Here is a 14,482-nt window from a genome sequence, read left to right as displayed (position 1 = left end):
CAGCCTGGTCTACAGAGAGTTCCAGAACAGTCAGAGCTATGTGGAGAAACCCTGTCTTAAAAACAAACAAAAAATTAGCAGTGTTCTACAAGTAGTTCCGGCCAGAGAAACAGGATGTGGGAGCTGGGATAACAAAAATGAAGACATGAATCCCAATTCTCTTGTCTTCCTGTATGATAGAGGATCAGGTTTATAAACTATACAAATTCTTCAAACTGAAAAATGAACAAAGAGCGGCAGAAGAGCCTCAGCGGGGACAGTTGGAAGGTTTAAAAAGAATAGAAACTAGAGAAAAACATCCCTAGATTTGTGAGCATGGGCTACTGAGTATCCTGATTGAAAGCAACCCTTAGTAGCCGGGAAGACCACTCCGTGGTGAAGAGCACTTGCTGCTCTCACAGAGGGTCTGGATGCCATTTCTGGCAGCCACGTGGCAGCTTACAACTGCCTGTGACTCAGCTTCCTGGGGATCTGAGGCTCTCTCTGGCCTTTACAGGCATATGACATAAACAGGGTGCACAGGCACACATGCAAGCAAACACTCCTATAAAACATCAGGAAAGCCATCCTGTGGCACACACACACACACACACACACACACTGTGTGGTGCTGGGGATAGAACCAGGGCCCCATACAAACTAGGCAAGCACTGTACTGCAGAGCTACTTCTTCAATCCTTAGTCTCTTAGGACAGGCTCTCCCTGTGTAGCTCAGGTTGGCTTGGAACTCATTGTAGAGCCCAGACTGGACTTGAATTTGTGATCCTCCTACCTGTGCTTCCAAAGTGCTGGGATTGCAGTGCATCCATGCCTGAAGCTTTCTAATACATACCCTAGGAGGCCAGCTGAGATTCTATATCCTCTGATGCGGTGTGCTCTCATCCTAAGGGAAGCCTGGCTTGCTTCTAGGAGCAGCACTTTCCCAGGACCTTATCAGCACATCTGGCTCCTATTCTCCCCACAGCACCCAGCTGCCCATGGTTAGGAAATGGGTGAATGGCACATTCGCACTGTGGAGAAGACCCCGCTGCTTTACAGCGCTATCTACTGAATCTGCTCTGCCTCTTGGCAGTCATGCAGATTTTCCGTTCTCAGCCTCGACCCAACCCATAGGCCAATGAAGACCATAAGAAAAGAAAGGCCTGTTGGTTGTGCTTTCTGGTCACATCAGCACATCTGGATGGTCACATCAGCACATCTGGAGCATCGGGAGGAGAGAGCATGAGAGGGAGCAAGGACCCAGGGAAAGTGGGCGTGGTGGGAAGCTAGATGGAAAAGGATTGGTTCCCTTCAGAGTTTAAATTTACCAAACTATGCTAAAGGAGTTGCCCAGCTGGAAACATGGCTCAGCAATTAAGAATTCCTCCTCTTCTAGAGGACCCATATCAGGAGGTTCACAACCACCTGCAACTCTGTCTTAGGGTTTTACTGCTGTGAACAGACATCACAACCAAGGCAACTCTCATAAGAGCATTTAATGGGGGCTGGCTTACAGATTCAGAGGTTCAGTCCATTATCATCAAGGCAGGAGCATGGCAGCATCCAGGCAGGAATGGTACAGGAGGAGCTGAGAGTTCTACATCTTCATCTGAAGGCTGCTAGCAGAATACTGACTTCCAGGCAGATGAGGGTCTTAAAGCCCACTGTGACACACCTCTCCAACAGGGCCACACCCTTTAATAGTGCTACTTCCTGGATCAAACAGACTCCAACCCGAGGGGACCCAATGCCTTCTTTTGGCCTCCATGGGCACTTACACATGTGCACACACACACGCACACACATAGGCACACACAGAGAGAGAGAGAGAAGCTTTATGAATGAGATGCTGCGCACCTGGACACACTGCACTGCACTGCAAGGGGCTGGACAGGTGGATGAAGTGCTGTGGGTATCCAGCCCTGTACCTTCACAGGTAATGTGTGCTACTCATTAAGTGGATGGGAAGCAGAAAAACAGGTTTAACGTAGCTGAAGACTTTCACATTGTAAAGGCTAGTGAGAGCATCTGGCCTCCCTCAGCTCAGCTTTCCTATGTGTTTGCCTCCCTTCAAGGCCCTGAAACACAGCAATGTCAAACTGGGAGGTGTATTTTTTTTTTTTAAGTATTTTCTTTAAAACTCACACACACACATTAGTTTTTTAAAATCTTCTAAAATGCAAATACATACATACATACATACATACATACAGAAGAAGCCCTAAAATCCTACCATACTGATATAATCGCCTGTGTGTTGTTTCACGTATAGGTTTTCTTAGTATGGGTGTGTGCACATGTTTGTGTCAGTGCTCTTGTGCATGGGAAAGACAGAGGCTGTCCTCAGTATTTGTCCTCAACTGCTCTCCCTCTTTAGTTTTTGAAAAAAGGTTTTGGGGTGAACTTGAATCAGCTCCTGGATTGGACTAGACTGACTGCCCAGGGATGTGTCTGTCATCATCCTGTGGTGTGACCCATAAATGCTTTCAACATTCCTCTTTTAGTTTTGTGCGCTGTTTGAAAAGGGGGAAGTGTTTCGTTTTGTTTTTGTTTTTAGCATTATTAATTTTGGCCTACTCCAATCACAATCATAACCCAACATTCTCTCTGCCTTGTTTTGTATTTCCAAAGATACTATAGTTAACTATGTTACATTTCATAAAAACTGTCCACTTTCCAAAACCCCTAGAGGCCAGTAGGATATGCATCCTACTTTTTCAAAGACGCTGGAGGTCGGTTGCGCACCGTGGTGCAGCCTGTGTCATCCAGCATTCAATAAGGACAGGAGGATGGCAAGTTCAAAGTCATCTTTGGCTACAGAGCGAGTTCGAGGCCAGTCTGGGATGTATGAGACCCTACCTTTAAAAACAAAAACAAACAAACAAACAAATCCCCCAAAACCTTAAATAAAATATACTCCGGAAGAGTGGAGGCTTCGTGGGCGCTCTGCCTTCTCACGTCCAGCTGGTGTGTGCAGTTCTGTAGGTCTTCCCCCCCCCCCCCCAGCACGGTCAGCTCAGACCTTTAGAGGCTCTCTCGGCCCCCTTAGACGCGCGCGACGGTGCTGGTTTCCCTGGTGACGGTTGCCAAGGCAGCACATGCCGGCGTCGGGAAGGGCGGAGGAAGTGCCCGCGGCCCTTAAGACTGACCCCGAAGCGCAGCCGCGGTAAGTGGAGGAAGGCTGAGTAGGGCGGGAGCCAAGCGAGGATCGAACCGGGGCGAAGCAGGAAAAAGAACTGGGGGCCGAGCGGGGGAACTGAACCGGGAGCTGAGCGAGGACCGAGCGAGTGGCAGAGCGGAAAACGAACGAGGGGGCCAAATGGGGAACGGAACCGTGACCGAGAGTGAGAAACCGAATCGGAAGCCTAGAGTGGAGCCGAGAGTGGGGAACCGAACTGGGGGCTGAGCAGCGAGAAGCCAAGAGTGAGAAATCAAACCATAGACCCCGCGAGTGGCCTCTCCTTGGGGCCGGGCTGTTCCCGCCCCTCCCTGAGCCCCCCCGCGAGGAGGGCTCGTGAGGCAGAGGACCGACCCAGCGACCAGCGACCAGCGTGGGCATGACTAGAAAGCAGGTCTTCTGCAGCCACTATTCAGCACGTGGTGTCAGGCCTCCCCCTCCCCCCCCACACACTCCATCCTCGGCTTAGATGCTGCTGCCCTGACTTGACCCTCATTCTGGCTTTTAAAAACATAAGGGGCCTGGGATGGGGAGGTGGGGTGGGCTGCATGGGTGAGCTAGAAAGTGGCAGGCTGGTGGGAAGTGATGGGTGCTCAAAGCCCTGTCCTCCATCCTGCGCACAGCTTTTCCCTTCCTTGGTCTTTTGAGTAGCGTTTCACTCTGTAGCTTGGGATGGCCTTAAAACTCACTAGAAGACCCATGCTGGTCCCAAATTGGTAATCATACTCACATTTGAAGCAGGACTGGACTACATACCAAGATCTTTTCTTAAAGAGAAAACAAAGGTTGTAAGCAATTAGGGTTGTCTGTGGTTATCTAAGTATCTGTAACAACTACTTGTGGTTAAGGTAGTTTGATGGTTACAAAGTATTGTTGTCTAAAAGAAGGGCCAAATTCTTCCACGTTTTTCTATAAATATTCATTAAGCACCTACTGTGTCCCGTAGCATGGCCATGAACAAAGTGGATGAAAATATGGTCCTGGTAGGTGTGGTGGCACATACCCAGCATTTGAAAGACCAACGCAGGAGCATTGCCAGGAGTTTGAGGCAAGCCTGGTCTACACAGCAAGTGTCGGGTCATCCAGCCAGCCCTTGCAGGACCCTGTCTCAAACAGCTAAAAATAAAGTTAAAGTGTGTGTCCTCTGGTAGTTTACGTACTAGTGGGAGAAAGCGCAGTTCCTATGTAACGTGTGCTACAGGTCAGGTGCAAAGGCGGACGGCGTGGGCAGGGAGATGGTGTTCAGTGAGTACAAGCAAGGGATGGGACAGTTCATACTCACTAGCAAGTTGTCTGGATTTAGAGCCATCCAGGAAACACCCCTCTGTGCGTGCGCACGCGTGCATGAGTGTGTTTCCAGAGAGGTTTAGCTGAGAAAGGGAGACCCACCATCCCACAGAGTCCCAGATTGAAAACAGGAGTGGAGCCTTCATCTCTCTGCGCTTCCCGACGGAGGACCCTCTGCGGCCGTCCACCTGTGGGTGCCGTCCTTCCCCGACATGGTGGGCTGTATCCTCCAAGACTGTGAGCCAACTAAGCCACCTTGAGTTGCTTTGGTCACACATTTGCCCACAGCAATGGGAAAGGTAACTCATACACGGTGGGGACAGGGGCAGTGCTTGTCAGGAGCTCAGGGGCGTCCTGAGGTGTTTGTGAGCCTGGGAGTATACTGACGGGGGCAATATGGAGACAGACTCAAGGACGATTATAAAAATTAAAATGTATGGTTATTGGATGATGAGTGTTCATTTCTCTGGTTTCTGTAACACTGAGTGGGGTATAAAGAACAGAGGTTTAGCAAAGGAGACTCCCGAAGCCCTGCCATGGAGAAATCTGCCCGTCCTCAATTACGGAGGAGGTGCCATTCCCACTAACAGAAGCAGCGCAGATGTCATCCACGGAAGGGGGATAAAGAGGATTTACACTCACACAGCACGGCTAGAGGAAAGATGCGTGGCGGGCGGTTCAGGAGACAGGACAGGGCTGGGAATCACTGTGTTAGCCCACAAGCTGAGCTCAGGAAGATGGACATCGCCTTTTCTCACATCCATGGTTCTAGACTGTGCAGCCATGACACTAGAGGTGATCATGAGCCTGGGAAGAAATCTCAAGACAGAGAAAGAGGGAGACATCCGACATGAAGCAGAAGAAGGGACTGTTGGGAGAGGGAAAGGGGTAGGTCAGAGGTCACAGGAACAAACTGAGCAGATCCATAGTGACACCCGTTGCTTTTTATGTTTAGCTTAAAGGGGAGGGGCATGTGAGAGTGTGATTGAGATCCATTTTGGCTCACAAAGCCGGAAGTCCAAGGTTGAGGGGCTACATGTGGCAATGGTCTTGTTGTCAGTCTGAGGTGGTTCAAGGCATTACATGGTGAAAGACAGAGAGTATGCCTGCATACATGTGTGAATATGTGTGTGTCTCTGTGTGTGCATGTGCACATGCATAGCAGTTTCTTAGAAAGTTAAACAAGATTTTCCCACAGAACCAGAATTTTCACTTCATGTATTTATGAAGAGAAATGAAAGCATGCTCACATGATTATCTTCTCAGTGTGCCTGTTCCTAGCATTTTGATTCTGGGGTGTCCAAGTGGCCCAGAGTGGCTTCTAGACACTAAAATGCTACTCAACTGTGAAAAGCAAGGGCCTGATTCATGCAGCAGTGGGGTCGAACTTATGAAAAGTGGCACGGAGGAAAGAGAGAGAGAGAGAGAGAGAGAGAGAGAGAGAGAGAGAGAGAGAAACAGATCCAATCACAACAACCTACCCAGTGTGTGACTCTAGTCATGTGAAATGGTGTAAAAGGCAAAAGAGAGAACAGAAGCAGCATAGGGTGGAGACTGGCAGTGGAGCATGAGAGCGAGGGCCACGGTGGAGCGTTAGCGTGATGGCAATGCCTTTTGTGATAGTGATGGTCTAGCTGAGAGGTCATGCTGTCAGAAAGTGGCTGTAGGATGGACTGAAGAAGCTGTACAGGGATTGATGTGTGGGCCAGGATATGATTGTGCAGGACATGCTAAACATGTCCTGGACCCCTACATGAGTGACAATAGGCCAGTGAAACAGGAGAAAGAACCAGGTGGATTGTTCAGCGTGCCACATGTTTCTGACTCCTGATAGGCAAGCGTCCAGGGCAGAGGGGGGCAGGAGCAGAGACTCGGCAGGCATGAGTGGTCCTCGGTACAGGAATGACCTCCCAGATTTTGATGGGAACTGAGAGGAGGCTGGAACAGACGGCCCCTTGTCTCAAGCTCCTCCTTAGATACTGAGTGTGAGATCTCCGAGGGACAATAGACAGGTGGCTTGGCTGGTGTGCTGTGTCTCAGGGGAAATGACGCTTTCCTTACATCATCATAAGCTCTTTCCTTGCCTGTGGGAAGGAAGGACAGATGGACAAGGAGGCATATGTCAGAAGCAGTTGATTCCAGAGGGCTTTAGGTCTAAACCCAGTACTTTGGGGCTTGTCTTCTGGGTGAATGAGTCACCTCAAAGTATGGTAGAAAGATTTGCTGAGCTGTCAGTTCATGATGTATGTGTTTTAATGTGTGTAAATTTTACCTCAAATAAACTGTATTTACTTATTTTTGGTTTTTGAGACACAGTGCTCTGTAGCCCAGGCTGGCCTTTAATGCCTCGTTCTTTTGTTGAGATCCAAAGTCTGGGACTGTTCGTATGTGCCACTCACCCAGCTCTAGCCCCCAACTGTGAAGGAGAAATGATGGCTGGAGCCTATGTCCAGAGACTGGGATCTAGCTGGTCTGGAGATGAGCTCAGACATCCTCAGCCTTGACGGCTCCTGGGAGATGCTAATGTGCAGCCAGAATTGAAAGCTGCTGACAGAAGGGCTAGGCAGGTAGTCAGAGCAGTGAGTCTCCTGCTGCCACCTGCAGTCAGGGAGTCTGCTCTGCCCGCTTTAGGTGAGGGTGTCCGAGTGTGAGTGTCTTCTTAGACTCACTGATGGCTCAGTAGAGAACCTCGGCCTCAGCTGGCCAACATCGGGACACGTGCTAGTCGTACAGTCAGCTCTAGATTCTCTGTTCTCAGGGCAAGATGGCGGCTGATGAAAGCTCGTCAGACACTCTGCGACTCCAGTTCAAGGCCATGCAGGAGCTACAGCACCGACGGTTACAGAAGCAGATGGAGAAAAAGAGGGAGAAAGAGCTGAGCTGTCAAAGCAAAGCTGACAACCAGGAAGAGCTCATGGTGATCCCAGACAGCCTCAGCCTCCTCGACACAGAGGAGCAGAACCTAAAAAGCATATTTGAGAAGAGGTAAGGACCCTTCGGCTGCACTGCAGGCAGGTGGGGAGGGCAGGGGTGCAATGGAGAGGGCAGGGGTGCAGTAGACACAGTGCAGGCAGGTGGGGAGGGCAGGGGTGCAGTGGAGAGGTCAAGGGTGCAGTGGACACAGTGAATGCAGGTGGAGAAGGCAGAGGTGCAGTGGAGAGGGCAAGGGTGCAGTGGACACAGTGAATGCAGGTGGAGAAGGCAGAGGTGCAATGGAGAGGGGCAGGGCTGCAGTGGAGAGGGGCAGGGCTGCAGTGGAGAGGGTAGGGATGCAATGGACACAGTTCAGGCAGGTGGAGAGGGCAGGGGTGCAGTGGAGCAGGAGTGCAGTAGACCCAGTGCAGGCAGGTGGAGAGAGCAGGTGTAGACAGCTGGTTCACCTGGGAAGGTGTTTGGAAGTTCAGAGTAAGTTTGACACAGATGTCTGAGGCCTCTTGTAGCTGACAGAGCTGTGCTTTCTGGGTGAGCGCTGCTAGGCAGTGTATTTAAAGCCAGACAGAGAGACTGTAAGCTCATCAAGCCATGGTTAGTCCGGACTCTCTCTCACTTTGCCCAGACCTGTGTCTCTAAGGACTGGGATGGACTTGGTAGTTTGTAGATCCTTTTGGTTCTTTTCTGGGCTTTCACCTCTGCCAGCACTGCCCCCTCCCACACACGCCCTGAGAGATATTAGCACGTAAATGTCACCCTGTTCTGAAGCTCTGCAGATTTCTTACTATTTTTCTTTAGTCGTTAGTGTGAAGATTTGAAGATATCCAGAGTGTTCTCAGTGCTCTGGACCTGACAGTTGTAGGGTTATAGGGGCCCGAGTCCACTCTACCACAGGGCTCGAGCTGCTCGGGAAGGTGGGATGTGGAAAATTTTGACTGTGCTTATCCCACACGGGTTCTGGGTGGGTGCTGAGCTATGGGACGCTGCGGGACACAGCTCTGGGGTTAGGGGGTATAGTCTGAGGTTCCAGGGACAGCTGGAGCTGGCTTGGGGGTCCCCAGGACTGCAGGGAGACCTGGGCCATCTGGTTCTCAGGCTCTTGGGCACCCAGGCACCACTGGAAGCCACAGAAGAGCTGAGAACAGAGTGGGGACCTTCGGGCTGAATCTAGCCCAGGGATGAGGGAAAATGGGGGAGAGCTCCGGCTGGGTCCCACGGGGAAGAGAGTCCTTGGTCTGTTTGGCAGGTGGTTTGGCTTGGACTTGGTGGAGGCCGTGACTGGGAGCACTGAGAGGCCTCCTGCGGGAGACTAGACGGCCAGCTGTTTAGGTGAAGGCCTGTTCCATTGCTCCCCACAGTGGCTCCTGATGAAAAGAGGCAGTCTGTGGTTTTAAGACATTTGTTGTCATGACAGAAAGTGGATGAGTGAAAACATTACCCCAGTTCTCAGGGTGGGCCTGAGGTTAAATACATTTTGCAGGGAGGAGTGTCTGGGAAGGGGTGTTTATTGGTTAAGCCTCCAGGCCTTTAGGTACCTCATTAAAATGGAGATCTGTCTTGAGGCTGTGTGACCACAAGTCACTCACATCTTCTACCTGTGGAGGGGCCTGGGGCATTGCCCTTACGTGACTGATCCACAGATCTATGGAGGGCTGCAGCCTCGTGTCAGGAGCCTGGTGTTCCAGAGCGTGGCAAATGCCTGCCAGTCCCTCAGGGTCACAGGGGTTTCCAGCCTGCGCTTGACCAGGAGCCAGGCGGCCTTTCAGGGTCCTACAGACAGTGTCACAGGAGCACGCAGACTGTAGGCTGACACAGCACCTCATGATAGCCTTGTCCCAGAGACCACAGCCATCGATGAGTTGTCTCTTTGCTTTTGATCTTGCCCAGAATATTTTTGCTGGATTCAAACTCAATTTTTTATTGTTTCTTGGTTTTCCAAATGACCTATTGTAAAATGCCAATTGGGAAAAAAAGAGCTTTCTCAATAATTAAAAAGTCGTATGGCTCTTCAATATTAACCTCAGCTTGATCCAGAACTATCTATAGTGAGCCTGACCCCAAACCACAGACAGTGGAGCTGGCAGCCACTTGGGCCTTTGGTGGAGTAATGTCAGGCACAGCAGAGCTCACCATGGTCCTCACCTACAATCGCTGTCCTTCATAAAGTGCCTGCTTAGCTGTTTCCAGGGCCTGATCTGGGCTGCGTCATCTGCCCTTCCCATCGCTCTGGGCATGGTCACATGCCTTTGTAAAGACAGGGACAGCAGATCGTTGGCTATCTGACAAGACAGTCTAACATAATTGGTGTTTTCACACATGAACAGGCTCACATGCACATACATCCATACACACATGCACACACATGCACATACATAGACATCCTACAAGGGCATATAGAAATTCTAAGTCTTAATTAAAAATTGAGGCTGGTGTCCAGGTTTTAGGTGAACTTGGCTTCTAGGCTAGTGAGACACCCTGTGTCAAAGAAAGTAGATGGCATGCCTGATCATAACCTCCACAGGTGTTCTCTCAGCTCCACACGCATGCACATGTGCATGTCTGCATTCATGCACATCTGCACACACACAAACACACTCGTACACATGGACACACACACACACACACACACACACACACGAGGGTTTTTATATAAAGAAATAAGCAACGCTACCCGAGTCTTCTTACTTAGCACATCCACACTTAATCGCTCAGCTCTGACAACAGTATGTTTAAATCTCCTCTCTCATAGTTTTGGTCTTATTTTGTACAGACATCTTCTTAGTGCCCCCTAGTGGCCAACCCTGATACTACAGGTGTAAGCCAGTTGCAGAGGCCTGGGCACTGTTGCCTGTGAGGAGCAGTTGGTCCACCTTTCCCTTGCAGGGTGTTGGAAGATGAAATCCAGCAGCTTCGTAGTGAACTCCGGGAGACAGTTGATGAGAATGGGCGACTGTATAAGCTGCTGAAGGAGAGGGACTTTGAGATCAAACACCTCAGGAAGAAAATAGAAGAGGACAGATTTGCCTTCACAGGTAACTCCAGCATGGCTTGGAGTCCAGGCGGGTGGGCCCAGTTGTCCTGTAAGAGAACAGTGCCAGGTCAGGTGTGCTCACAGTAGTCGATGAGGTCTTTCTCTCCTTGGTACTTGGCTTAGATGCTACACACATCTGCTGTGTGCTGCAGAAGGAATGCCGGCTCCTCTATGGAAGGTTTCTACAACCTAAACACCCTCGACAGATGCCACCCTCAGCAGCTGCTGTGCTGGCCCTGGCCCTGTAGGTCTGGGCTGCACTTTAACTGTGTTGGAGAACTTGGCACCAGAGGTGTGAGAAGGACTCTGATTCTGTGGGTCTCGGCCCTGTGGGTGTGGGCTAGGCACAGGCTCTGCAGTGATGCCTCTGACCCAGCATGTAAGTTGGTGGGGACTATGCCTCTGATGGCACAGTGCTCCTGTTGACCACAGCATACCTTCCAGGTGAGTATAAGCAGAGAGCCAGAGCCATCCACCAGGGGGAGCAGTGGGACTGCCCTGCTCTTTCCAGAGCCCCTCCCTCCCTTCTCCCTAAACAGGAGACTCCTCCCATCAGGAGGACTTCAGCATCCCAAAGGCCCTCAGTAGCTGGATGCACCTCTTCCTTCTGTTCTTTGGCTTTTCCTATCTAAAACAGAAAATACAGGAAGGCAAGGCTTTGGGTTGTGGAGATAGACACTCAGCTTTGCTTCCTGCTGTTCAGGGGCATGGTTCGGGGCTGGGGTGTGTTGGTTAAGCCAGGGCTCCAGGGAGAGCAGGGATCCATCCCCACCAACAGGAAAGGTGGGTGGGCAGGGCTTGGGGTGGTTCCTCCTCCCCAGCCTGTACTGTTGCTCTGCCTCTTCCATCTGCCAACACATGTGCACACATATGTACACACACATGTGCACACAGCTGTGTGTGCTTTTCCTGGGACTGCTTAGCTCTGCTCCCCATGCTGAAATCATCATTCAGCCCTTGGTCTGGCTGGTCCTTGTTTTCTGAGGTTTTTCCCTGTCCCCCTCCCCTCCCTCCCTTCGTTTTCCCCCTCCCCTTCTCTTCCCTCACTTCTGTCGCTCAGGCTGTTCTAGAACTTGGGATCCTTCCTCAGCTTCCTCGGTGCTGGACTCCCAGCTCACCACCAGGCACAGCTCCATCTTTTGCTTAATTTACAGTAAGCACGGCATATCCTCCAGTTAGAATTAGTTACTCCTTCTCCACTTGCTGAGGGCTGCAGAAACTTTAGCACCATCTAGGACCCGTTGTGCCCTGCTTATGTATTACAGTTTTGTGGGTTTATTAATTTTTCCGGATAAGCTCTCACGTAGCGCAGGGTATACTCTGTTTTCTGTGTAGCTAAATCAGGCCTGAATTCTTGATCCTTTTGTGTCTAACTTCCTAGTGTGCAGAGTGCAGACTTGCACCACACACAGCTTTTAAGTGTAGTATACCATCTGGAAGAGCTCAGGGTGGACGCTGAGCTCTGCTCTTAGCTGCCCTGTGTGCTGTACAGGCTGTTGTCAGGTGCTGGCCTGTCTGCTCGCCTACTCTGCTGACCTGTTTATTCCCAGGGTTGCCGCTTCAGGACGGAGGCTGTCCTGGGAAGGACCGGGGAAGGCAGGGAAAGGGTGTTGTCACTGGGTTCTCCCCGCTCCCAGGGCTTCCTTGGACAGTCTTCTGCTGGCTAATTGTGTATTTTTGTTGCTTTTGAGTCCTAAGAGGAAATTAGTCCCAGGGAGACCGTCTCTGGGCCACTCGCATTTCCTCTATGAGTGTTAGTGATTTCTTTCTAGAAACGTCCTTCTGCATGCACTGATCTGAGGAGTGTGCTCCATGACAACATGGAGCAGGGTGTTCACACCACAACCAACCCCGAAACTCAGCTCAAATGGAGTTTCTTTACCTGATGGAGCACTTCCCTGTGTGCTTGTCTCTCTCTGTGGTCTGAGACCTAGATAGAAGTGACTTTTATTTTCTTCATCCAGACAGGGTTTCTCTTGTGTAGCCCCGGCTGTCCTTGAACTCACTCTGTAGACCAGGTTGGCCTCCAACTCAAAGATCTGCCTGCCTCTGCCTCCTGAGAGCTGGGACTAAAGGTGTGTGTGTCCACCACCATTTGGCAGGGAAGTGACTTCTAGTTGGGTCCCTCCTGACAGAGCTCCTGGTGATCCTGGGCGCAGCACAGAGAGGCCAGGCTAAGAGCCCTTGCTGCTCACCAGGAAGCCCCAGCGGGCCCTCCTCCTCCTCCTCCTCCTCCTGCTGCTGCTGCTGCTGCTGCTGCACCTCCTCCCATGCCCACCCCTCCTCCTCCTCCTCCTGCTGCACCTCCCGTGCCCGCCCCAGCTTCACAGGGGCTGCCTCCTGTGTTGGGAGCCCCTTCCCAGCACTCTGCCTCTTGGCTGGACCCCTCCCTCTTATTAACTTAAGCCACTGCTCACACTTCCTCTTCTCTCAGAGGCCACTCCCTGGCCATCCCTGTCTAAAATGTCGTCACCTACCACAGGCACTCCTCTTCATTCCGAGCACATGTTCCTCCCAGATAGTACATACTTGGTTCTTTTTATTGTCTGTCGACACTGCTGGGGAATGTGCTCTCCAGGAAATGCTTTCCTTTCCTACCGAATCACTTCTACTCAATGAATCTGTTTGTCTTGGTCATGTGCCACCACAGCTCTGTGTAACTTCCAACCAAGTGATCTCAGCCATATTGAGCACTAAGAATTTATTCATTGGGTCTAGGGAGCTAGTACCCTGGCCTTGCAAGCATAAAGACCTGAGTTTGATCCCAAGTATCATGTTTTTGAAAAGCCAGGAGTGGTGACACTTGTAGCGCCGTGCTGGGGAAGCAGGTGGGGTGGGGCTGGGGCTCCCTGGCCTGCCAGTCTAGCTTCTGGTCCAGGCCACTGAGAGGCTGGGTCTCAAAACCAAAAGGGTGGACAGCACCCTAAAGAGCAACACCCATGGTTGACTCTGATTTCCCTACACACCTGAACCTATGTGCATGTATGCACACATACAGCACACAGTGTGCTCACACATACAGCACACATCAGCATGTGCATGTACATACACATATAACACAATGTGTGCACACAGAAAGCATGCATCAGTATGTGTGCACACATACAGCACACAGTGTGCACACACATACAGCACACATATGCATTGTATGTGTGTGCACGTACAGCACACATCTGGACCTTCTTTGGGATTTGGCTAGGGTGCTGCAACTTTGTTCCATGTGTCCCTCTTTAGGAACCAGCCAGCTGACGTTGGGTAGAGATTCTTGTGAGATGGCATAAGCAAGAAGCCAGTTGGACCGTGTCTACCTGCACTATCTCTACTGGCCAAAGCTGGTATCAGGCAGATGCAGAAAGGTCAGGGGATTATGCCCTGCTCACTAAGGTTCATAGCTAACTCTCTGTGCAATTAAGATCCTGGTATCTGATTATTTTTTCAGGTCTTATGTAGCCCAGGCTGAGCTGCGTATGTAGCTGAGAATGGCTTTGGACTTACAATCCCCCTGCCTCTAGCTCCTGATTTGGGATTACAGGCAGTGCACCCAGCTGCCTTCCGATCTTATAGTTTGCCTGGGACCTGCTGATGCTCTGAACAGCCGTGTAGATTTGAGGTGCAGATTGTGTTGTTAATGGACCTTGTGATTTCTTTCATTTTAGGGGCATCTGGGATGGCTGGAGATCTAGTTGCCACCAAAATTGTTGAACTGTCCAAAAAGAACCGGGGGCTGATGGCCGAGTCAGAGAGCGCTAAGGTCAGGATAAAGCAGCTGACCAATCGCATCCAGGAGCTGGAACACGAAGTAAGGGCCTGGGCTGCTCTTCCTGGGGAGTGGACTCCAGAGAGAGGCCACATTTGGAGGGTCCTTATAGAGGTCACAGGGCACAATTGTTTGGAGTGAGATTCCCAGTTTCTGCCACATGCAGAGAGGGGAAGTATGTCAGGCAGCTAGGGACACTGGCTATTGAGAAGAAGCCTGGCATGGTCTGGCTAAGGGCGATGAACACGGAGTTTCACTGTGAGATCTGCAGCTGTTCCATGCACCACACCTGTCTTGGTTCCCAGTCCATCAAGTGGCC

At 51.0% G+C, this 14,482-nt stretch overlaps 1 protein-coding gene across 1 annotated transcript in view; it reads left to right on the top strand.

Annotated features, from left to right (window-relative positions):
• The first annotated feature begins 3,087 nt into the window (after positions 1-3,087).
• Positions 3,088-14,482, top strand: part of Ccdc13 (coiled-coil domain containing 13) — a 40,578-nt gene continuing 29,183 nt past the window's right edge. Inside the window, exons 1-4 of the mRNA XM_021208060.2 lie at positions 3,088-3,145; positions 7,203-7,429; positions 10,259-10,407; positions 14,063-14,205. Coding sequence (XP_021063719.1) covers positions 7,209-7,429; positions 10,259-10,407; positions 14,063-14,205 — 513 coding nt within the window. The 5' untranslated portion in view covers positions 3,088-3,145; positions 7,203-7,208. The remainder of the gene's footprint in view (positions 3,146-7,202; positions 7,430-10,258; positions 10,408-14,062; positions 14,206-14,482) is intronic.

The sequence above is a fragment of the Mus pahari genome, chromosome 10 (assembly GCF_900095145.1).
Source record: "Mus pahari chromosome 10, PAHARI_EIJ_v1.1, whole genome shotgun sequence".
In the NCBI taxonomy this organism is placed as follows: Eukaryota; Metazoa; Chordata; class Mammalia; order Rodentia; family Muridae; genus Mus; species Mus pahari.
Note: the sequence above shows the minus strand (reverse complement) of the source record. Positions and strands in the feature narration are given on the sequence as shown.